This window comes from Maylandia zebra, linkage group LG5 (assembly GCF_041146795.1).
Source record: "Maylandia zebra isolate NMK-2024a linkage group LG5, Mzebra_GT3a, whole genome shotgun sequence".
In the NCBI taxonomy this organism is placed as follows: Eukaryota; Metazoa; Chordata; class Actinopteri; order Cichliformes; family Cichlidae; genus Maylandia; species Maylandia zebra.
Window position 1 is genome coordinate 21,761,664 of NC_135171.1, and position 23,665 is coordinate 21,785,328.

At 41.1% G+C, this 23,665-nt stretch overlaps 3 protein-coding genes across 3 annotated transcripts in view; 2 read left to right on the top strand and 1 right to left on the bottom strand.

Annotated features, from left to right (window-relative positions):
• usp4 (ubiquitin specific peptidase 4 (proto-oncogene)) overlaps positions 1–6,075 on the top strand; it is an 11,421-nt gene extending 5,346 nt beyond the window's left edge. The window contains exons 12-22 of the mRNA XM_004544841.5: positions 14–97; positions 221–315; positions 422–604; positions 783–1,009; positions 1,119–1,316; positions 1,414–1,484; positions 1,564–1,679; positions 1,758–1,907; positions 3,284–3,387; positions 3,741–3,829; positions 3,987–6,075. Coding sequence (XP_004544898.3) covers positions 14–97; positions 221–315; positions 422–604; positions 783–1,009; positions 1,119–1,316; positions 1,414–1,484; positions 1,564–1,679; positions 1,758–1,907; positions 3,284–3,387; positions 3,741–3,829; positions 3,987–4,109 — 1,440 coding nt within the window. The 3' untranslated portion in view covers positions 4,110–6,075. The remainder of the gene's footprint in view (positions 1–13; positions 98–220; positions 316–421; positions 605–782; positions 1,010–1,118; positions 1,317–1,413; positions 1,485–1,563; positions 1,680–1,757; positions 1,908–3,283; positions 3,388–3,740; positions 3,830–3,986) is intronic.
• A 508-nt stretch (positions 6,076–6,583) lies between these two features.
• gpx1b (glutathione peroxidase 1b) lies at positions 6,584–8,176 on the bottom strand. The gene is made up of 2 exons (XM_004544838.6): positions 7,882–8,176; positions 6,584–7,262 (listed from the first exon to the last, which is right to left on the bottom strand). The coding sequence occupies exons 1-2, from the start codon at positions 8,095–8,097 to the stop codon at positions 6,912–6,914; spliced, it is 567 nt and encodes a 188-aa protein (XP_004544895.2). The 5' UTR covers positions 8,098–8,176; the 3' UTR covers positions 6,584–6,911.
• An 832-nt stretch (positions 8,177–9,008) lies between these two features.
• fancd2 (FA complementation group D2) lies at positions 9,009–23,665 on the top strand. Its single transcript, XM_004544837.4, has 44 exons — positions 9,009–9,167; positions 9,383–9,443; positions 9,611–9,745; positions 9,833–9,900; positions 9,992–10,098; positions 10,223–10,283; positions 10,413–10,465; positions 10,574–10,652; positions 10,770–10,894; positions 10,978–11,065; positions 11,146–11,250; positions 11,341–11,441; positions 11,558–11,669; positions 11,792–11,827; positions 12,391–12,537; positions 12,637–12,771; positions 12,858–12,989; positions 13,132–13,236; positions 13,364–13,473; positions 13,581–13,635; positions 13,911–14,030; positions 14,757–14,830; positions 14,936–15,079; positions 15,182–15,282; positions 15,379–15,494; positions 15,641–15,749; positions 15,846–15,944; positions 16,049–16,143; positions 16,225–16,380; positions 16,479–16,595; positions 16,849–16,977; positions 17,061–17,179; positions 17,303–17,413; positions 17,723–17,853; positions 17,944–18,043; positions 19,123–19,245; positions 19,364–19,457; positions 19,558–19,629; positions 20,876–20,914; positions 21,003–21,077; positions 21,465–21,539; positions 21,644–21,790; positions 21,873–22,007; positions 23,311–23,665. Exons 2-44 carry the CDS (start codon positions 9,383–9,385, stop codon positions 23,395–23,397), a joined length of 4,383 nt encoding a protein of 1,460 aa, XP_004544894.3. The 5' UTR covers positions 9,009–9,167; the 3' UTR covers positions 23,398–23,665.

Here is a 23,665-nt window from a genome sequence, read left to right on the forward strand (position 1 = left end):
CTTTGTCTTGCAGTATCGGGTGGTGGTCCCCAAACTGGGTACTATAACAGACCTGTGCAGCGCCTTGTCCAAACTCTGTGGAATCTCTCCAGAAAATGTTAGAATCTTATTCTTTTACATCACGAGTTTTGTCTAATTTATGATGCTCACATGTTTGTTTTTCTTACTCTTGGGAAACAGTTTATAGTTTGTTCTAAATTTGCCTCCTTTATCTTTGTAGATGGTGGTGGCAGATGTTTACAATCACAGATTCCATAAACTTTATAGACGGGATGATGGTCTCAACCAAATCATGGAAAAGGATGACATCTTTGTGTAAGTTTGTGTTATTGACCTGGTGATGATCTGAGAACTCACTCACTGTGGTTGTACAATGTGAGTGTAAGACGTGTTTCCTTTTTTGTGTCAACGCTCTCTGCAGGTATGAGGTACAGGAGGAGAACAGTGAAAGGATGAGCCTGCCTGTTTATTTCAGGGAGCGCCACTCAAAGCATGCTGGAAGCTCCACAAGCACCATGCTGTTTGGCCAGCCTTTACTTATCACCGTGCCCAGACATAACCTCATAGCAGACGTTCTTTATGATAAGATCCTAGAGAGGATTGGGTAAGAACCTACTATATTGGTAAAAAGAAATTCAGCTATATTATGGTGTAGTAGCAGTGTGCATACAGTACATCTGGCATGAAGAAGTTTAATGGAAAGGGAGCAGAACATGCACACCCTGAATTCTTTCCAGAATTGGTTAACCATGTTAACTCGTATTCCTTGTTGTGTGTTGCAGACGCTATGTAAAACGCTCCCAGAGCCCTTCTACTGAAAGCAGGGCGTCAGCCTCAGCCACCATATCCAGCTGCAGTCAGGCCCCTGAATGTTCTACATCTTCTAGTCTCAATGCCAGCCTGGGTGGCTGTGGCAGTCCCTTATCAGATGGGGCCTCCTGCAGCGCCAGCTCCAGCAATGGCAGCAACCACTCAGGGACCTGCAATGAAACGAATGGGTTGTATGATGGTACGAAGCCGACATCAACTACTCATATCCAGCTGAGGAGTCGTCATCAAGGAGCACTCAAAAAGCATTGCAACAAGAATAATTAGATGTGGTTTATGTCACTGTTTAGGTGAAGAGGAGGCCATGGACCACCAAGTGAGTCCAGAGCCAGAAAATGGCCAATCTGAAGAGGAGGAGGAGGCCTCTGACTTACAAAATGGGTCCAAAGGAGACACGACCAAGCTCTTTACATTCAGCATAGTCAACTCTTACGGAACGGCCAACATTAGCCCGCTGCCTTGTGATGGAAATGTCCTCAAACTTAATCGTCAGTGTACATCTTTAAACTTCAATTGCATGGAAAGTTTCCTTTTTTCAGGCCACTTTACGATAACACAGCTTCTTCCACGTTCTCTCCTCTGCAGCACATTCCACAGTGGCCATCGACTGGGACACAGAGTCGAAGAAACTCTACTATGATGAACCAGAAGCAGAGGTCAGTTGATATTCGTCACACAGTTCTGTGACACAGCGCTCATACACTTTGTTTATATTTGTGTAAATATTGTGCTTAGGCTTATGAGAAGCATGAGAGCATGCTGCAGCCCCAAAAAAAGAAAACCACTGTGGCTCTAAGGGAATGCATCGAGCTCTTTACAACAATGGAAACACTGGGAGAGCATGACCCATGGTGAGGACCCTTCAGCATAACTTACTCTTAAATGTTTACACACATTATATTTTATCTAAACTGAATATGTTCTTGTAGGTATTGTCCAACATGCAAGAAACACCAACAGGCCACAAAGAAGTTTGACTTATGGTCACTTCCTCGGATTCTGGTGGTTCATCTAAAGCGTTTCTCATACAACCGATGCTGGAGGGACAAGCTGGACACAGTGGTGGACTTTCCCATCAGGTATGTACTGTCGTGGCAGAATCCTCAGTTGGTCTTTTCACCATTTGGGACTTTGATATTTTACTCAGTTTTCCCTCTTTCCTTTTATTGGCTGTGTCCAGTAGCATTAGCAAATACAGATGCAAAAAAATCCTCCTGCCTTTTATATACTCAGTCACATGCTTTTTACAAATTAACTTTTTAATATTGTACCTTTTGGTAGGAGAAATAAAAAAAACTAAAATTCTCTTTGTCAGCATACTGTTGTCAAGATCAGTATCACACATTTTTGACTTCAGTACTTACAAATAGAACTTCTTGAAAAACTAAATAAGGACATGATTCTCAGTTTATTTTTAGTGTGATTTGTTTATAGATAAGAGAGCAATGGGCTAAACAATGATTTAGTTTTCCACATAGCAGCTACCCATGTAGTGAAGGTAGAAAATAATACTTCTTTACAGAACCTTCTTTGTAAAGATGGTTCCTTCCTTAGTCATGTCAGCTAAATTTCAATTTGCATTGTCAATCAAGATGACAACTCTTAACATCATTAAACCATGACTGATGTTACAGCGTTGATTGAGAGGCCTCTTGTAATATAAATGGAAAAACTGTGTGTTTTAAAAAGATTTGTCTTAAGTTAAAGTTAAAGGAAGTGTATGAAAAATGATTACAACCATTAATGCAGTTTCATGTAAAATAGTGAAAATTTAAAAATAAGGAACTGGAAAACACTGTAGTATTGGTATAGCTTTGACTCTAGAGGGAGCTGTAGTTTGAAATTCACAGAATAACCAACCAGAGCTCTGAATGAGGAAACACTTATTCAACTTACAAGAAGTGGATTATTATCTTATAAACTGGCATGACCCCAAATAGAACATTTAGACCTACTTTCTGCTCTTATCTTTTACGGTTGTGTGGATTTTTGTAATTTGTTTGCCCAGGTTGTTCATTAATCGAGGGCTTTGCAGTTTTGTTTTTTCCTCCACATGGCAACTTTGGGCTAGACACCCAAGGTTGCTCCAGAAACCTGCTGCTGTGGGTGTGTGACTGAGGAACAATGGAGTTTGTTACATGACTAAGATGTTAGGTGACAAATGCATAAGATTTCCCAACGCTGGTTAATTTGTTAACTTTTTCCCCACTCCCTCATTAGAGAGACACAAATGTTCTATTGTGTTATAAAAGGGAAGTTGCCTCACAGTTAAGCTAACGGCTACATTTCAATCTTAGAACACCGTTGAGGAACTTGATCCAACGGAAACCACAGAGCAGATTGTGTTGCTGAAATCCTTATTTTAAAACAAAAGTCTGACTCACACTTAGTAAGGATGGCTTAAACAGTGCAGTACATGTAGGGTTTCACCATCTGATGGTATTTTCTCTGCCAGGGATCTCAACATGTCTGAGTTTGTGTGTGACCCTAAGGCCGGCCCCTACGTCTACGACCTTATTGCTGTGTCAAACCACTATGGAGGAATGGGAGGGGGTCACTGTAAGTCAGCATTTAATTTATACAATGAAATTTCCCCTATGTAGTCTTTGATGCCAACTGCTGGTCGCAGTTTTTTTTAGCCTTTAAACATGAACACAGTATATGACAGTATGTGTCAGCAGATGGGGTGCTCAGAAAGTCACTCTGTCTCCAAGGACGCTGCATTTGGTTAAAATGTAATAAGGCGTAGAGCCTCGTACATCATTGTTTTCATTGTGCACTCACACTCAGTTTATTTTTCTTTGATATGCCATCTTTTGTCATAGTGAAGCAGTGTAATCAGACTTTTATGTCTTCCTGAACAAAATTCCTGAAAAGTCATGCGTTAACCTTACACCGTCTCTGTGTAACAGACACGGCTTATGGCAAGAATAAAGTGGATGGAAAGTGGTATTACTTTGATGACAGCAGCGTCTCATCTGCCACAGAGGATCAGATAGTGGTGAGTTTTCAGTGTTGTGTACTGGTGATCACTGGGTGTTTGTTTTCTTTAGTCTTTCAAGTGAAAGAATGAGTACTGACACTTGCTGGTGTGTTGACTTTGGTGTCAAGTATTCCTCTTCTAGTAATGTAATCTTACCCGTGTTGTGCCATTACAGACTAAAGCCGCCTACGTGCTGTTCTATCAGCGCATAGACGAAGAAAGCCCCTCTAAACCTCAACCTTCGGCGTCATTGGGAGGAGCCCCGGAGCCAGCCGATGACCACATGGACACAAATTAGGAAGCCCAGATGAAAAGGGACACACACTGAAGTGCATATGGCAAATAGAGACACTCGGACGCACACACAAAGCTACTTTAGTGGCAGAGGATTCCACAGACATAAAATTATTAATCCTACCTTCCCTGTATTTTGATTTGTCTCATATGTTGTCAGCTACAGCCATCAGCCTTGACATAAGAGTGAACTGTGAGACTTTCCTCCCTGCAGCGGGTGGTCTGCTGATTTCTTAAAGTAGTTTGCTAGTCTGGATTGAAGAGGAATATAAGTGAATATAGAAACTTAAGGTTAGAAGTGCCCTCAAATATATAGATAAACAAATGTTTCTGTTGCCCACAAGACCAGGCAGAAATATTTAAAACAAAAAGCCAAATGCATTTGTTTCAACCAAAGCGATCCAAGGTATTTATGATAAAATGAACAAACTGATGTGTTTCCAGGATGCTGGCTTTGTGCCTAGATTTATCTCACATATTCTTGCTGTGCTAAGGTAAATTTTAGCAGTGTGATGTGCACACATGACAGTACATGGCACCTTCTTTGTTGAAAGAATCCTGTTACCTTATGCCACCTGTTTAAAGTGAAACTATTTCTGAGGGGATCCTTCGGCTTCAGACTACCGGTAGCAGTGGATCTGTGCCGCATCTAGACCACAGAGAGGGTGTCTCATTTCAAGGTCCCTAACATCTAGATCTTGACATGAGTTGTGGCAGAAGCTGTTTTGGGGGGTTTGTTTTTTTTTGTTTTGGCCTTGCTCTAGTTCAGCCATGAGTTGTTTTTTTTGTTTTGTTTTTTTTTCTCCCCCGAATATGTTTTGATGCACAGCACGGGCTCTGCTCTCGGGGCCCTAAACTCATGAGAGGAGTCTTACCCTGCTCACAATTTGTATTTTCTTTTTTTTCTTTTTTGTAATCATAATGAAAAAAGCGGCCTTTCAATTCCTGCAACCTGTTTAAAAAGGAGGCACTTTGAATTCTCCGTGAAAATCTACCTGCTTCTGGTGTATCTAGAAATCATGGAAGTGTATGGTTAGGCCTTTAGCATTAAAGGGTTTGGTCTGTCATATGCGTCCACATAATTTTAATGTGTCTTTTAAGCTGCCTGACCGGACCCTTAGTTCACTTGCGATAGCTTGTCCTAATTAGTCTTGTACAATAATGCAGCTCTGTATTGAAATGGCTATGATATTTGATATCTTCTAAGCACACTGAGTGAAGCGAAATAAACTAGAATAAAAGTGGTGCTTTATTCATGAAACTTGAACTTTGCTCCTTATCACAAGGAAAAATGTGTTAGATGTCAGATGGGGGTGGAGGAAAGCAGTCATTTAACAGCATTCTCACTGAATGCAGGCACTTTGAGCCGGTTTTCCTTCCAGTGATACTAATACAGCAGTTGGCTCTTAAGTAAAGTTGAAAGTGATTCTTTTATTTTATATTATTGAAGGCCAGACATACACAACAATCCCCTGGAGCACATTTGTAAGTGGTGACTGGATGTTTTGAATGTGATCAAGTAAAAACTAGAATACATTTACTTGTGACAGTTAACACTTAATATAATGTAATCCCACAAGGCTTGTTCTGGGGCATAAATCTGCACCTGGTTTTATAATGGCACGCTAACATACAGGGCCTTTGGGTGTCCTCCCTGCTGGTTGGTCCTGGCATCATCATGTTGTTCAAACTACCTAAACAATCATTCATGCCTAAAACTAGAAAAGCTTTATATCTGTAATCTAGATATGTAACTGAAAACACAGTTCAGCAGCAGAAAATCTTGTCTTCTTATCCACCCAAAATTATGTCAGCAGTTCAAACTCGATCTGTACATAATCAACACTATTTTAAATAGGTGTAAAAATGATTGTTCTCATATTTATCTTGTTGCCGATATCTGCAGTTTTGTTTTTAACTGAAAAATATTTGAATTCAAATTACAATAAAGACTGGAAGCCTCAACAAGCTCACTTGTTTGGACATGCACTGCAATATAACACAGATTGCCTCTGGTTTCAGGTGATGCGATACTTAAATGTACTTTGATACAAAGCGTAATAAAGCTCAAGTCCTCAATGAGGTGCTTTGTTTAGAATAATTGCATGCAATATAACCCTCACGCTGAAGCTGTAAGTACTGCTGTCTGTGTTAAGATAATTACCTCTGGTTGCAGGTGATGCAACCTAAATTGCCTGCCAGTAATGCTGACTGTTTGCAAAAGGAACTCTGATGTACAATTACATGTAAGCACAGGAAACACACCTGTAATCAGGTGTACTGTAGCTATATACAAAGCCAACACTTGCCTGTGGATGAATAATCTACCACTCATAACCTTTCCCCAGCCCTCCTTTACAGAAAATGTCTGAGTATTTTTAGATATGCTAATAAGATTAAGCTGACAAAATAGTCCCTCAAATATGACCTTTAAACAAGAAAATATATATAAATATATATAATTAGGAGTCAGAGAAATGTTTGCAAAAAATATATTTATTGATCCCCTTTAAACTTGACACCACAGCTGTGCTTTACATGCACCCAGCGCAGCTTTGAAGAGATAAAACAGTCCTGCCTTTTACATTTCATCAGATATCCTCCTCACAGTTTGGTTTCAGAGGATTTCTTCATTTAGTAAAAAAAAAAGAAAGCAGGAGACAGCTACTGCGTACAGGAGAGCACAGGTGGTGAGTTTAGGTGGCATCTATTGAAGCTGTAAGCGCAGTGGTGTTTCTCTCGTTATGAAGGCTACACACACACATAGTGCTAAGCTGCAGGCTGCTTCAGCATTTAGGACGAGGTTTTAATTCGTCTGGCTGAGGAGCTTCTTGATGTCTCCCTCGATGTCGATGGTGAGGAACCTCCGGCTGTAACGCTTGAACGGCACACCGTCCGGCCCGATGAGGAACTTCTCGAAGTTCCAGGACACGTCGTTCCTGCACACCGGGCTCCAGATGATCAGCTTGGGGTCGGTCATCAGAGACGTTGCGTCGTCGCTGGGTGTTGGAAGCTTGTCCTTCAGGAACGCAAACAGGAGGTGGGCGTCCTTCCCGTTCACGTCCATCTTCTCAAAGAGCTGAAACTTGGGCTCGAAGCCATTTCCAGGACGGACATACTTCAGCGACAGGAGGATCTCTTCATTCTTGCAGTTCTCCTGCACACAGTTACACTCTTGGCTCATTCTTATCGGGAAGAACCAGAAAATACAAACTTCCCTGTTCCCTACAGCAAGTATTCAATATTATTTGAATCCCACCAATAACTATGTATCAATAAGTAACTAGTAACAATAACCTGTGTAGTCCTTCAGCGCCTTATAAAATATTAACCATTTTAAAGTATATTTCATATTGCGTAAAAACTCTTTGTTGTAAGACGAAAATCTCACACACAGCCACAACTTCCTCCTTGCTAAAAGTCACCAATGCTTTGCGCATTCAGCTAATATAATAACAGCACTAATAACCTATGGATTTAGACGTGTCTCTTGTACTTACAAGCTGACTAATATTATACTAAAGCCCGATCTAAAACTTGCCAGTAAACTTGGGAACTATACAAGATTAAACCTTTAAATAAGGGGTGGAAATAACTTCCTCTAATTTGATTAAATACAAATAAGTCAGCCATTTCCGGGAAAATAGGATAAATTAACGGTGAAAGCAGGAAATTTAGAGTAACGATACTTACAGAATGATTATTTCTAGACTGACGGGATAGAAAGGCCTTAGCCATGTGCTTCAAAGCGCAGATAGACGGGATAAATTTCTCACCTGATGGCCGAACTGGTTGCAGGGTACTCCCAAGATCACAAGCCCCTTGCTGGCGTACCGCTCGTGGAGCTCGTTCATCTGGGTGTAATCCCTGACGGTCGTACCTCAGAGAGAAGCGACATTCTCAATGAGGACGACTTTGCCCTTTAGGGACGAGAAATTAAACGTCTCCCCGGTCAACAGTTTGGCCGTGAGGTCGTAAAAACTTGTAGCCATTGTTTTCTTTTCTTTTCTTCCTCCTTTCTTCAGGTAGAGCAGATGCCTTCTTCACTACCAACACAGTGCGCTCTTCTGTTTCTTTGGACCAGCTTTATATGGTCAAAGAGCTTGTATTGCCTGCCAAGATAGTTCACTCCCTGAAATTAGTGGGCTGGTATACCACGCAGGGCGATAACCTGCTCCAAACACCCCTGAGAACCTGTGAATTGATATGTGTACATGTGAATTGATATGCACATGTACACTGTCTGTATTGATTGCACATTTGTGTCCTGCCTCTTTTCCACTGCCCCAATTTGGCTGCAGGTGCAAAGCCAGGCCTACCTTGGTGCTTCTTCAGAACTAGCCCACATTTTCTAAATTTTCTGTGGAAACAAAATCAGCTATTTGAGCTGCATCTGCATGTCATCAGTTGAGAGCAAAAAAGTAAAAAATAAAGAAAGTATACAATAAGTACAGTTAAAGCTGAATATACATGCAAATACTTTGTAGGCGGACTGTCAAAATACACACTAATGTATTGTCATGAAAATATTGTGGGGTTCCATACAGGCTCATGTATAAATATGATTATTTATTTTTAATAAAAATTTACTTATAAAAACGATATTTATTAATATATTTTTTATGTAAATAAGTAATGTATTAACTTAATAAATTTAAATATTAGCGGGACAATGTTGTCGGCAAACTAAGAGAGACGAAGAAGAAAGCAAGGGGCACTGCAATAGCTTGATCCAGTGTACTCTTTGATGGAGTTGCTCGTCCCGTAAAGCCGGTTCAGTTATTATGTATCCAGTCCCAAACGCTTAAGTATGATCACCTCATACACACCGGCTGAGTGTTTGAAAATGAAAATATTGCACATTACTGACGGACTGCAGTAAAATACAGCACACAGATCAGTAAACAGAGTGACCTATAACGGTGCAGTTATGGCTGAGCTTTTCTAGCAGCCAATAGGATGCGCGAGTGTGACGACACTGATGACGCGGAGCTGTTTGGCGCGGAAGTTTGTTTTGTAACTTCGGTGTCTGGTCGTCCGTGGCTTCGTCTGCTCAGTAAAAGTATGTCTACCATTTTTCATAAAAACATTTCTGTCAACCTTACCAGAACATTTCATATCGACATGATGTTAAAGCACGTTTGTGTTAAAGTTATTGAAATGTGTCGTTTATTATAGCGACAGTGGTTACCGTCCCCTCTTTTTTTTAACTCCCCTGTGTGTGTCTGGTAGCCTAATATAGCTATTAACAGCCTTCTGTCCTTCATATTTCATCAGATGATGCGCAAAAAGCGACGCTCCTCCGTGGATAAAGGAGAGGGAGCTCCTGCAGCACCTAGTAAGTTTAAAACGTGTATGTGTATAAGGCATGTTTCTCCATGTATTCCCAAAAAATTCATCAGTCTTGGGAGCTAAGTAGCACCTATGTTGACACAGTTTCCCGCGAGAGAAGCTGTATAGCTGTTTTCTGTGATATTGTTTTTTAAGGTTTATATCTGCTTTCAGAAGTGAAGAAGAGTCGCAGCGCTGGTCGCCAGTCTAAGGAAGCTGCCCCAGAGGAGACCAGTCAGTGTGTGTTTGTTGACTTTGTCAGAGTGGCCGGTGTCACATTGAGACAGGGCGGCATGCCTAACGAGATAGGTAAACGCACTCAATTCAGTTTTGAAACAAAGCAGGGCTGTAAATGAAATGAGATGCTCACCTACATCTGGTCTTATCCCTCTCCAGGTGTTGACCAAGTAGTGTTTCAGAGACAAATACAGCAGCAAATTCAGAAGAGCCCCAGGTATCCTGGTGTGAGTATAAACCGTACAACAACCCTACAGTAAACACAAAAATACAACAAAAAACACATTTTGCCCTAAGTTCCTACTTTTCATCTCTTAGATCATTCAAGAATTCATCACAGCACTGGAGTCATATATGGAGAACACTGACAGGTTTAGGAACTGCCTTCTTCCATGCATCCCACAGTCGTCTAATCGAGACTCCAGGTAAACATCCCATAAACAACCAATGAATTATAAGGCTACTTTTGACAGCTCCATAAATTATGGAGGACACAGCTAGAAGTTGGACTAAGCTAATAAAACTGATATGTTTTCATGTGTGCTGCAGTTCTGTCAGTTCATTCCAGGAAAGCCTGCTGCGGATGTTGTTGGGGATTGAAATGTTACAGGTGAGATTTTCTGTGATCACCTCTAAATGAAAACTGCATTTTCACAAGCACAGTCAAAATGAAAAGCAGTATGTATTAGTACAAATACACTACCACAAATCCCCAATCACCTGTCCTTTTTTTTAATAGACTTCCATCATTAACACCTTGCTTGAGAAGCTCCCTGAGCATATGTTAGATAGGTCAGTATTTCCTGACATTTTGATGTACTACACAATTTTTTGGTTTAAAATTTGGAATACTTTTAATATGTCTTTAAAAAAAATCTAACTGTCTTCTCTACTCCATAGTACCAGCAATGGAGGAGTTAGTATCCCACGCATTATTATTAACCAACTCAAATGGCTAGACAGAGTTGTGGACACTAAGGTAATCATTTGTTTGATGACAGGTTTTGTTGCTTTTGTAATTGAAGGTGTGTCTGGCCTGTTGAGTTTGTCCTATAATCACATGTTTCTTCTTTTGTGCTTATTTATCTTCCTGCAGGATTTGGCGTCGAAGCTCATGGAGTTGGTGTCAGTAGCTCCGGCGGAGGTTCAGTGTGACATCATCACCAGTTTGCCAGAGATACTGGAAGACTCCCAGCACAATGATATAGCCAGGGAGCTCAAGTATGTACACTAAATCTCTAACACACATGTGCTGTGGTCAATCTGTGTTTTAAGGTTGCTGCTAATACCCCTCCTCTCTGCAGCTCTTTACTCCAGGAGAAGACTCAGTTGACCGTTCCCATCCTGGATGCCCTTTCTAGTCTTAACCTCGCATCTTCATTGCTGACAGAGGTAGTGTGGACATGCACATATAAACACACATGTGCACTGGTAGAAATGCGTTCTTACTTGTCGCTTCTCTGGCTTTTCAGGTCCGTGGAGCTGTTATGGCCACGCTGGCTGCTGTGCAGCTAGAGGACCTCCCCGTAGTGGTCAAGTTCATCCTGCACTCTGTGTCGGCCTCTGATGCATACGAGGTCAGAGTGGTCAAGCAATACAAAAAAATCCCCATACACACCATAATTTTACTAAATGAATGGATATGAGAAGTGGTTCCTTGTTTTTAGGTTGTCTGTAATCTTCGAAAAAAGCTGGAGCTTGAGCAATGCGTCCTTCCGCCTGTGCTGCAAGTCTCTCAGAGTCGTATGAATAGCAAAGCACCAGGCGGGTAAGATAACAATTAATTTATAGCCCAGTATCAAAACATGTGACACACCTGAAGTTTTGAAGTAATAAATGTGGTTTGTTGGTGATGTGATCCAGTTTTTGATGTTTTTGATGCAGGTCTGCCTCCGCGGCAGCAGCTGGCAGCAGCCAGGACAGCATCTCGTTGATACTGGACTGCATCAAGTCTGCAGTGCGATTCCAGAAAACCATTTCTGAGGCTTGGATCAAGGTATGAAATGAACTAATGTTCTTATGGCCCCTCACTTAACTGACTGAGTCAATTGCTTGTGTCAGTGACTTAAATGTACTTTCCCCCCTCTCTCTCTCTTTCTCTCTGTTTTTTTTTAATAGGCCATAGAGTCTGTGGATGAGGTGGAGGGGCATAAGGTAAGTTCAGCATATTCCCAAAGAATGCTAACTGACGGCTTGGTCCCATTCTTAGGTCTATACACTGGTTCTCAAACAGAAGGGGGCCATGGGTCACCAGGTGAAAAATTCATGGCTGTATACATAAGAAGAAGTTGAATTAATGTAATTTATGCAGTTAAGCTGCTGATTTTGTATTTAGTGACAGATTTAAAACATTCTGGGGTGACGAGTGTGATTTTAGCTTCTGTATCATCAGAGTTTGAGAACCACGGGCATCCAAAAGTCTCCACTATTAGAAAGCTATTGGATAGTTACTTTTAACATTTCAAGCACATTTCTTCATAACATCTGGATAATTTTACAGAAATTAATTTCTCTTGCTTATCATAGTGACTTGTTTGAGTCCACCACCATGTGTACATGCACCTACTAGACCATGTTGTTACTCATCTTTACTGATGTCAACTGTCACAGTTGGATTATGGGAAACATTTTGAAGGAGGACATTTAGGAAGCCTGTTTATACACCACATTAAGGTTTTTAGGCATCTCTTTGTAATATTTCTGCTTTGCCATGTTAGGTCATGGATCTCCTGGTGCTGCTCATTCTTCACTCCACCAATGCCAACCAGAGCCGACGGGGGGCAGAAAGAGTGCTGAAGGTCAAAGTGAGAAACGGACTGATCCAAGAGGCTCTGTTACAGAGAACCTTCAGGGACTACGCTCAGGTGGGTCAGCCTGTAGAAATAGAAGCTTAAATATAAGAACAGTGCAGCTTTTTTTAAATTTTTAATACTTCATTGTATTTATTATTGTTCTTCTTTTAGGTCATGCGAGGGTACTTCCCCTCCACCCTTGCTTTAGCTCAGAGTTTGGTACGCTCACCCGACCCCTGCGTGGTGCCTTTCGGAGGAAACATGTACCTACATGCCTTCACTGCGTTTGACTCTTACTGCCATCAGGTGAGTTTGAGAATAATTTGAATCATGCGTAAATGTTTCTAAATACAGATTCTTCTGAGTAATTCAACCCCGTGGTATTTTAATAGGAGGTGGTGGGCTCTCTCGTGACCCACGTGTGCAGTGGTGTGGGTGGAGAGGTGGACGTGGCTCTGGAGCTGCTCTGTGGTCTGGTTAACGAGAAACCCTCGGAAATGGCCATGTATGCTGTTTTTGTCAAGGTGACGAGGCGATCGAAACATTGTCGCTGCAAATCAAATATACAAAGCAAGCAGCGTGCGGATGATGGCTTTTCTTACCCAGCAGCGGTGTTTTTAAAATGTTTTTGGTTCTGATTGTAACCAGTCATGATATTTGACATAGGGAATCTTGGACTACATGGACAACCTCACTCCGCAGCAGATTCGAAGACTTTTCCACCTTCTGAGCAAACTGGCCTTTGGACAGAAGCAAGGATCTCACATTCAGGTGCAAAATCACGCATTCGGGGGATCCAGATATTGGACAGCCCAGCCTTGGACACTTTTTCTGCTTTTTTTTATTTTTTACTGTCCCTCATCTACTGACCTGTGTTCTTCTGTTTTATTCCAAACAGGATGATATGCACATAGTGATCCGCAAACAGCTCTCCAGCACTGTGCCCAAGTACAAGCGCATTGGCATCATTGGTGCTGTGATGATTGTAGGCAGCATGGGGGCTTTCAGGTAAAAACTTGTTTGGCAAACATTAGATAAGCATCTTGTTTACTCTGTGATTTAATTTTTCGGTGTCATCAGCAGACTCTGTCCCTAACCTCTTTTGTCTGTTCCAGGTCCAAAGCGAAGGAATCGCAGAGCAGGTCGCTGTCCCAGGAGACAATCAGACAGGTACGTATTAGCCATTAAAACAAGTGGTGCTAATGATTTTTTTTATTGATTACTCTTTAAAATCTCATTATTCTTTTATCTTTGCCACATCTTTGCCTGTTTTATTTAAGATAACAGTGTTTGATCAGCTAGTATTTAAATATATGGTGTATCTACATTGTAAAAACTTCAGAACCTTTCAAACTTTGGACCCTTTCATTTTGGTTGAACCAGTATTTTTTTTTCCTTTGAAGTCTGTCACAGATCTCCAGTTATGTTTGTTTTTCCCGCTGCAGGTGACGGCTCTGTTGGAGCTGGTGAAGTCGAGCAGTGAAAGCTCACCTGAGGCTGCAGCTCTTTATTATGATGAACTGGCCAACCTGATTTTGAGCTCTACTCTGGACCCACAGGTCCAGGTATGTTTTAGAAACTCACAAAAACGTCTCTCTTATTCTGCAATATGTAGAATATCTCGCTCTTGCTGCTTAAGAGGCTTTCTCAAATGCAGTTTGTCATGTTGTACTGAAGGCAAACTGGAGGCTACATTTACTGTCTCATCATGAGGTCCAAAGTAGCATTATGTGAAGCTATAGGTGTTAGCTGGTCAACATTCTAGCGTTAGTGCAGCGGTCCCCAACCTTTTTTGCGCCACGGACCGGTTTATGCCCGACAATATTTTCATGGACCGGCCTTTAAGGTGTCGCGGATAAATACAACAAAATAAAACTAGTACCGGTACCGAAAAAAAGAAAATTTATTCATAACACACGTGAAAAGACCAAGGAAAACCGAGTAAACGATAAAAACGATAACAAAATAACGCTGAAAACCGATTAAAAACCCTGAAAACTATACATTTCACACCTGAGCCTCAACTCTCGTGGCCCGGTACCAAACGACTCACGGACCGGTACCGGTCCGAGGCCCGGGGGTTGGGGACCGCTGCGTTAGTGGATATGATTACAAAGATGTCTTTGCTCAGACATAACTTTTAATTATTTTCTTTCTTTGTGGTAGTTTCTATTTCTTTTTAAAACTGTTTTTATACATTAATAACTGTACGCATTAAACTTTAAAGTAAAAACTGATTGTACTGTACTTTGTAAGATGAAACCTTCCTGTTATTTTCTTTTTTCTTCTAGGACATGATTGGAAAAAGTGTCCTTCAAGACTTTGAGGATGACTTTGTAGTGGACCTGGGCCCGGAAATATCAGGGTCAGTGATGATGACGTAGTAACTGTTTTCAGCATACTGAGTTATATTTTTATATAATTGGTATCACTGAGCCGCCCTGTTTTTTGTCTTTTTGTTTTTTTTCAGGTCCTTTCCCTTTCCGGCCCGTGCAATGTACAAATTGTATGAAGATGAGGAGCAGGGAGGCATTGCTATCAACCTGATGCCTCTACTGGCCAAAGACATCCAAAACAAAGGAGATTTGCAAAATCAAGTCAATAAGGCACATAAGTGAGTCGTCCCCATGATAAGAGAATGCTAAATCAATAATCTGTTTTGCTCATTGTATTTACTGTATTTGATATTTCCTGTTTGTTGTATTTGTGGGAGCAGGCGAGTGTCTTCTCTGTGTTTGTCCCCATTTTTCCGTCTCCTGAGGTTGTGTGTGGAGAAGCGGCATCAGGGAGACTTGGAGGAAATTGACGGCCTTCTGGGTGAGGAAGAAGGAGTGACGAATACTTTTTGGAAACCGGTGTGGTACTGTGGCTATAAAGCAGTTTATGCTTATGTGTTTATGTGCTTCATTACAGGGTGCCCTCTGATCCTAACAGACATGGACGTAGTAGAGAAAGTTGAGAGCTTGTCAAAAGCTGAGAGGGAGTTCCTCTGTACTTTGCTCTTTCACACCATCAATTGGTTCAGAGAGGTAACTGCATGTTAATGTCAGTTTACTTATTTGGAAAAGACAAGATGTGTGACTGAAGCCCCAGCCACACAGCAACACTTTTCCCCTAGTGGCTGGTCTCTAGGCCTGCGTGACTGTCGCCTAAAGCTGTGTGTGTTTTTCCACAGGTGGTAAATGCATTCTGTACACAAAAAGACACAGATATGAAGATGAGAGTACTGACTCGCCTGCAGAACATCACTTATTTTCAGACACTGTTGGAGAGAGCTCTGGCAGGTGTGTTTTTGATCCAACAATAAAAGGACTTAGAACCCCTCTTTTCTGCCCTGCAGTGTCAGTTTTACTAACAATTTACTTTATTTTGACTTTCAGGAACACCTGGCTATGTGCCACCTATTGCTAATTTTGATGGAGACAGTACAGATGGGATTGTACCTAATTCCACTGTTCCTGTGAATAAGATAAAGAAAGGTGAGTCCACCTGTAACAGGATATTTTAGCCTACGTTGTTTATATGCTTCTGTTATGTGTATGTTAGTTATACATAATAACATTGACCTCGTTATGCTATTTAGATGGCACAGGAAAGAAAAGGAAGGCCTCTGGTAAGAATTCTTCAGAAAGCAGCTCACAGGCTGAAGAGGCGACAGAAGCAGATGAAACTCAGCAGGTAAACATCTCACAAAGTCGACCCTCTCATGTGTTTGTTTAAAGCAAAACAAACTAAAACATGAACTTGCTTGTGATCAAGGAGCAGCCAGAAAAGGAGAAGGTAAAGGAGATCCGGCCAGGTGTCAGCCTGGCGTCCTACAGACCGTTTTTTAGGGAGCTCGACATGGAGGTGCTTAGCGTTCTGCAGTGTGGGCTGCTGTCACGCTCGCTGCTGGACTCTGAGCTCCACACAAAGGTAAATAAGCGTTTTTGGAAACGTGTGCTGCTTAAATGTATTTTACAACTATACCGTATGCACCATTTGAATCAAGCTAATGTTTTTGCATTGCTAAGGTGCGAGAGGAGGTTCTGCTGGGCCCTGCTGAGCTCGTCTTCCTCCTGGAGGATATGCTTCGCAAATTAGAGTTTAGTCTAACAGCTGCCCCGGCCAAAAGAGCTCCATTCCTCAAGGTGTGGAAAAAAGCATAGCAACAGTAGTAACGAGCATTATGGAGCAATGTTAGAGAAAACAAATACTCTGTCACAATAAACACTGCTCATTTTAGGTTAACATTTCATATATTGTAGCAGGAATTCTAGTCACAGATGGAGCAATTTATTTAGACCAAATTAATTTAAGCCTGTTTGTCCTCGAAACTCAATAGTTTCATACAGTATAAATTTAATAATTTAACTGTAATTATTGAACTATGTTCCTGTGTAGGGAAGAACTGATAAGAGTGTGGGCTTCTCCCACCTCCAGCAAAGGAGCTCTAAGGATATTGCCTCTTGTTGTGTCCAACTTATGCCTGCTCTCTGCTCACACCTGGAGAACTGCCACAACCACTTCCAGGTATCGAATCATTAAATGTCTTGACTTCAGATGGGAAATCACGTTTTTAAGAAATTCTCACACATGCTTTCGCTCTTTCACAGATTATGCTATCTGAAAACAACGGCGTTGTTGATGGACCTGCAACAGATGTGGAGGAATACCAGTTAATGTCTTCAGCCTATCAGCTGCTCCTGCAGGTCCTGAACACTACCTTCAGCTGGTAAGGAGAAACAGCAGCACTGATGTTTACCTCAGAAGACATCTAGAGCAGTGTGCCTTGAGAAGTGTTTGCCTCAGTCTGACTGGTGTTGGGTTTTATGTGATATATATGTGCATCTCTCAGGTCTGGGTTTAGTCAACCAGCACAGAAGAGCTTACTGAAGAAGGCTCTGGGATTTTTTGCTGGACGACTCAAAGAGGGAGGTGCTGAGCTGACTCTGGAGCAGCTTGTGAAGTGAGTGGTTAAGTTTTAAGACTCTGCTAGAGGACACTTCTCTAAATAGTTTGATTTGTTTTTTTCATCTCTCACTAAGAAGTCTTATTTCTGCGGTAGATTGTTACATGCACATGCTTACATGTTACACGCTTACATGTAAAAAAGAAAAAAAGATTTGATGTCCAGGGACCAAGCTATTGTTGACAGAATGCTCCCCACGAAACTCTTTCTCTCTCTTCTTCTTCCTCTGTTTTTATTTTAGACATTTCTGATATTTGTGTTTCATAACATAATAAATGCATTTGTTTTCTCTGTTTTGTTTTTTAGACACAGTTTTGAATATCTGCTCAACTTCCGCAGCACAGTGCCAAATCTCAGCATAGCTCTGTGTCTCTCTCAGCTTCTCTCCACTGTGTCAGAGAAAGGAGGAAATCCTGCCGCTTACAGAGAGCAGACTGGTTGGGCTAATACGATGCCTCATTTTAATTCACTTGAATTATTTTCAAAGAGTGTGTGAGGACCTGATTTATTTATTTTTCTTGGTTTAGCGTCCCTTGCACGGCGTTTCTTGAACCAGGACTGGGTGACGGCCAGTGGCGAGAAGGAGCGAGGCACCAAATTCAATGAAGCACTTCACACTCTCCTGTGGTACGTCTGCATTTTTTGTGGCCCTCTAGTGCAAATGTAAACTCAAATGAAAGCAGCTAAAAGTCTTGAGTATACACTGACTGGTCACTTTATTAGGTACACCGTGCTAGTACTGGGTTAGACGTCATTCAAGCACAGATTCACCAAGGTTGCTGGAAACATTCCTCAGAGATTTTGGTCTATATTGACACAATATATCACACAGCTCCTGCAGATTTGTTGGCTACAATCTCCTGTTCCATCACATCCCAGAGATACACTTTTGGATGGGATCTGGTGATTGTGGAAGCCAGGTCATGTTAAAGAAACCACTTTGACTGGTCATTTACTTCATGTCTTCCCCCTGATCTTTCTTCCAGCTTTCTTGTTTTCTCTCCACTGTAAAACCCCAAAAATATATTTTAAGAAAAGAAACCACATTCATGTTGTTCCAGCTTTGATTGCTTACAGTATGGGAAGGGCTCGGATAGACTGTGGTGTTTAAAGATGCTCATTTGGTACTAAGGGACCCCCCAAAAATGTCTCCCACTCCATAACAACACAACCATAACCCTGAAACATTGACGCAAAACAGGATGGATCCATGCGTTCATGTTGTTTACACCAGATTCTGACTCTGCTATCCAAATGTTGCAGTAAAAATCTTGAAACATCAGATGAGGGAACATTCTTCCAATCTTCTGTTTCCTAATTTTGCTGATCCTGTGCAAATTGCTGATCTGCCTCATACCTTGATTGTAACAAGTGGTTATTTGATTTATTGTTGACTTCCTTCAAACTCATAGAGAGCTTGCTGTTCTCTGTTGACTGGTGACATCTAGAAAGTTGTTTCGACCATGTCTGCAAGCCTAAACGCGTTTAGTTGCCATGCTTTGGGCTGATTGGATATTTGCACTAACCAGCAGTTGAGCCGGTGTACCTAACAAAGCAGCCGGTGAGTGCATATAAATATATCACCAGTAGGCGATAAAAAATTAAGTACATCACACATCAGTGTCAAATTTAGTCTAAGGTAATTCAGAAATCAGAATCACGATCTTTTTATCTTGCAATATCTTTTTCTTCGGCTGCCTCTGTAGCATCTATCTGGAACATGTTGATGATATTCTAAAGGCAGTGGAGGAAATAGCTGCTCAAGGAATCCCAGAGCTCATCAATGCATCAAAAGATGAGAGCTCTGCTTCCTGGCCCACTCTCAGCAGGTAGGTCTCTACCATGAGCTCTTGATTCTCAGTCATACTGGAGTCAACTCTGGTGATTGTACTGTTGGTTAAGCTGTTAGATTAAGATCTGAGTCTTTGGTTTTCTCTCTTTCATCAGGCAGACATTCCTGGTGTTCTACAAAGTCTTGATGGCAGAGCTTGAGAAAGCTGTTCGCAAGATTCCTGCTAGCAAAATGAGTGACAACACTGAGGTCAGCCACTAGGTGTCACACTGTCCAGCATGTTCTCCTTTATGTAAATCACAGTAGTCAGACCCATAAACTCAGAAAGTCATGTATGCCTTTCTTCTAGGCTCAGAGTGAGAAACTGCTGACATGGAATCTGGCTGTCAGGGACTTTCACATCCTGGTCAACCTGGTTAAGGTATAACATATAAACTGACTGACTGCTGACCTTTAGCTAAGTATATGGTCACGGTTAGGGGTGGGTTTTTATAATCGATTCATCGATTAAAATCGATTCTGGCTTGGATAACGTAAAATCGATTCATTAAAATCCTGAATCGATTTTTTAATATAAATTTATTTTGTCCGAAATGCCAGAATCTCTGGTGACATCTCACAAAATTTCAAGAACCACCAAACAGTAAATGAGAGCAGGTACAGGGATTCTGCACATAGACTTAAACACACAGCGCGACCCGCGGATCAGAATCAGTTAGATGTCGCCTTTCTCACAGTCGGGGCTGAAAGCCGACAGCTCGCTGATCCGGGTCCGCGCTTTGTTTTCACGCCCTTTATGCGCTGATTCTAAAGCTGTTAGTTTGATCTCTCTCCAAACAATATTGACCGAACCAGCAGCTAAAGAAGATCCAAACGCTTCACATAAACATCGTCATGAATTCACTCTTTTACTGTTTTGCTTCCATTGCGATGCGCAGCTCTCTCTCTCTCTCTCCCTCTCTCCCTCCCCCTCTCTCCCTCCCACCCTCTCTCTCTCTCTCGAACAGTTTCGCTTTCTTCATTATTCGCTTGCTTGTTATGCACAAGTCTACTGTTGTTTACAGCGCTGTCGGCCGCTGTTTTTTTCCCTTTTACATTCTTCCAAAAAGAAAACCTCATTTCTGCTGTTCAATACTGAACAAATTTAAACTTTTTAATATTATTCAAAATGCAAAATGCTTAGCCGTGTGTCTAATAAAACCGCTGTAACGTCAGAGGTAATGTTCATTAATTAATGGTTTTCTTTCGTTTTTGATGTACTGCAGAATATTTTTATAAAATCCCAGGCCAGGAAAATCACCTTCATGTTTTTCTGTGTTTTATCTTCAGCTACTTTGACACAAAGGCATCTGCTGTGATGCTCACACCTTGGATAAAGTCTTGCGAGTGTCAGCTTCCTTTTTATAGATACAAAAATATGTAAATGTTCTGATCTGAATTATACTTCTGACTGTCAAAATTTCCCAGATTTAAATCGAATCGAATTAAATCGAATCGTGGATCGAATCGATTTGGGACCTTGTGAATCGGAATTGAATCGATTCTAGAAATCAGTGACGATACCCAGCCCTAGTCACGGTACTGTTGGAAAAGTGATTAGAATGAATGATATTTAAAAAGGGAGTTAATATCCATTCCATGTCACGTGTGTGTTTTTGTCCTTGCAGGTTTTTGATTCTCGGCCCGTTCTCAACGTGTGCTTAAAGGTGAGTGGGTTCTGCATGCTGACTATGATCTCACCTTCACTAACTGTTCAACGTTTTCCTTAACTGGTTTGAATCTTGTATTTGATAGTATGGCCGCCTTTTCCTGGAGTCTTTCCTGAAGTTGGGAATGCCGCTATTGGACTACAGTTTCAAAAGGCACAAGGTAGTTATGAAGCCACTTCACAGCTGTCGGTGTACTTTTATGTCAGATCTCCCACCCCCGTCACATGCACACTACACAGTGTCATGTTTACTAAAACTCTCAATGGTTCTGTAGGAGAGTATACCCTAACCATGATTTTATATACTGGCAAAATAATAAAAACACCATCAGCGTAGTAATCTAATTAACTTTACCCCACCGTCAGCTTGAGGATTGCATACAATGAACCTGAGCGGCTCTGCTGGCTAGCTATATGATAAGACCATTTTAAGCCAAGGATCTTTCCCTATGTTATTTTCTGCAAAGAAAAGTTTATATATCAGCACATATTGGAAAATATTTGTCCATGAACCTGTAATAGACATGGCGATGCTTGTATCTTTCAAGGAGGACGTCCAGAGTTTGCTGAAGACCTTCCAGCTCAGCACTCGGCAGCTTCATCACATGTGTGGACATTCTAAGGTAATTTGATTATTTCTGTTAAATTCAAGAAAGAACCGAGTCTGTGTAGTGTTCACCTTTATCCTCGGGATTTCTTTAACTGATTATAATACATTGGTGCTCAGATGCATCAGGATACCAGCTTGACCAACCACGTGCCAGCCTTGAAGAAGAGCCTCGAGCTGTTTTTATACAGAGTGAAGGCCATGCTGACGCTCAACAACTGTCAGGAGGCCTTTTGGATGGGTAATCTGAAGAATCGCAACCTGAAGGTAAAATATTATTTAACATTATTGTTTTAATTCCTAATACATTTTAAATCATTAACTTAAAAGAATATGATTTACCCTGCAGGGGGAAGAGATTCTTTCTCAGAGGTCACAAGAAGAAGATGATGATGATGATGATGATGATGATGATGATGATGATGAGGAGGAGGAGCAGCAGCCAGAGCGTTCACCACCTCCACAGGAGCAGTCAGAAGATGAGGTAATTGTAATTTCTTGTAAAAGATAAAACATGAATTGGGCCGACACTCCAAAGGCTTTTTGCAGTTTAGACGTTTGTTGCCTATACACTCACACCCTTTGTTAGGTACACCAGTTTCACGGGCTCAGTTAAATTGAACAATGGAAGATTGGAAAAACATTGCTGATGAGTCTTGATTTCAAATGCAACATTTAGATGGTAGGGTCTCTCTTTGGTGTCGACAAAATGAAAAGTATGGATCCATTTTGCCTTATATTAGCAGTTCAGGCTGCTCGTGGTGTTTTAAGCATCTTAGTACCAACTGAACGTTGTTTAAAAATCACAGCCTGCTTGACTATTACTGCTGACCATCATCATAAAGAGATGGACATGGTCAACAGCAATACTCGAGCAGGATAATGTGCCAAATCACAAAACTGATTTCCTGAACCATAATAATGAAGTCACTGCACCCAAATAGTCTCCACAGACACCAAATCTCAGTTCAATAGAGCACCTTTAAAAGAGAAATAGATTTTTGTATCATGGATGTGCAGCCAACAAATCTGCAGCAGCTGTGTGATGCTGTCATGCCAATATGGACCACAATCTCTGAGAAATGTGCAGCACCTTGAGTTCAATGTATTAGTAAGGTGTACCTAATAAAGTGGGCAGTGGTGTATATATATTACAATTTGTTGTTTGTTTTTGAATAGTTATTAAACAAAAAAAAAAGTTTTTGGCATCTGAAAACTGGTTAAAATAAAATACAAAATAAGCCCCTCCCCCCTCCAATGCACTATACTTACTTTTAGAAGTATTAACTGGTCGGTTCAACAGCTTCAACAGACAGTTGAAGCTGTAGAGCAGTGGGGCCGATAAGATAACTGTCATTCTCTAGCAGGCTAAAAATTAGTGGCTGAGACAGTCAAAGGAGCTTGCAAAGAAAAGCGTCTGGACTTCTTTAAGTTGCTTGAAGACGTTTCACCTCTCATCCGAGAAGCTTCTTCAGTTCTAAGGTCAAATGGTGGTCAAATGGTTAGAACTGAAGAAGCTTCTCGGATGAGAGGTGAAACGTCTTCAAGCAACTTAAAGAAGTCCAGACGCTTTTCTTTGCAAGCTCCTTTGACTACGATGACCTGGATGACTGAGAACCTTCACAGACAGTGGCTGAGACAGTTAACAGGGAAGCGGTGTACTGTATAACTATGTAACTCTTTCTTACATATAGTCACTGTATTTATTCTCTACCATTAATGCTGTTTCATGCATGCGTGTTCACAAATAGTCATGTTTACCATGTGTGTGCTGTTATTGTGTGCAGGACCAGGAGAGTGACTCTGAGGGAATTAAAAAGGTTAACAGGGTGGAGAATGTGGACCAGGAGGATACTTCAGATGACTCTGAGTAATACGTCTTTACTGACATAATAATAAATGTTTGAATCTTCCTATTTTCATTTTGTTTCTATTTACAGGTGAACACATCTCATTACTGTTAATCCTATTAAATAAGTTATCACACTAGGGCACAGTGTTAAAAAAGTGTTACATTTGAAAGTGGTGGATGAATATGTCATTCATATGTTATATTTTAAAATGCTTACCAATTTAACGATTCCGATAAAATACCTTGTTTATCAGCTTTGAAACTGTAAAAAAAATAAAAAATAAAAATGA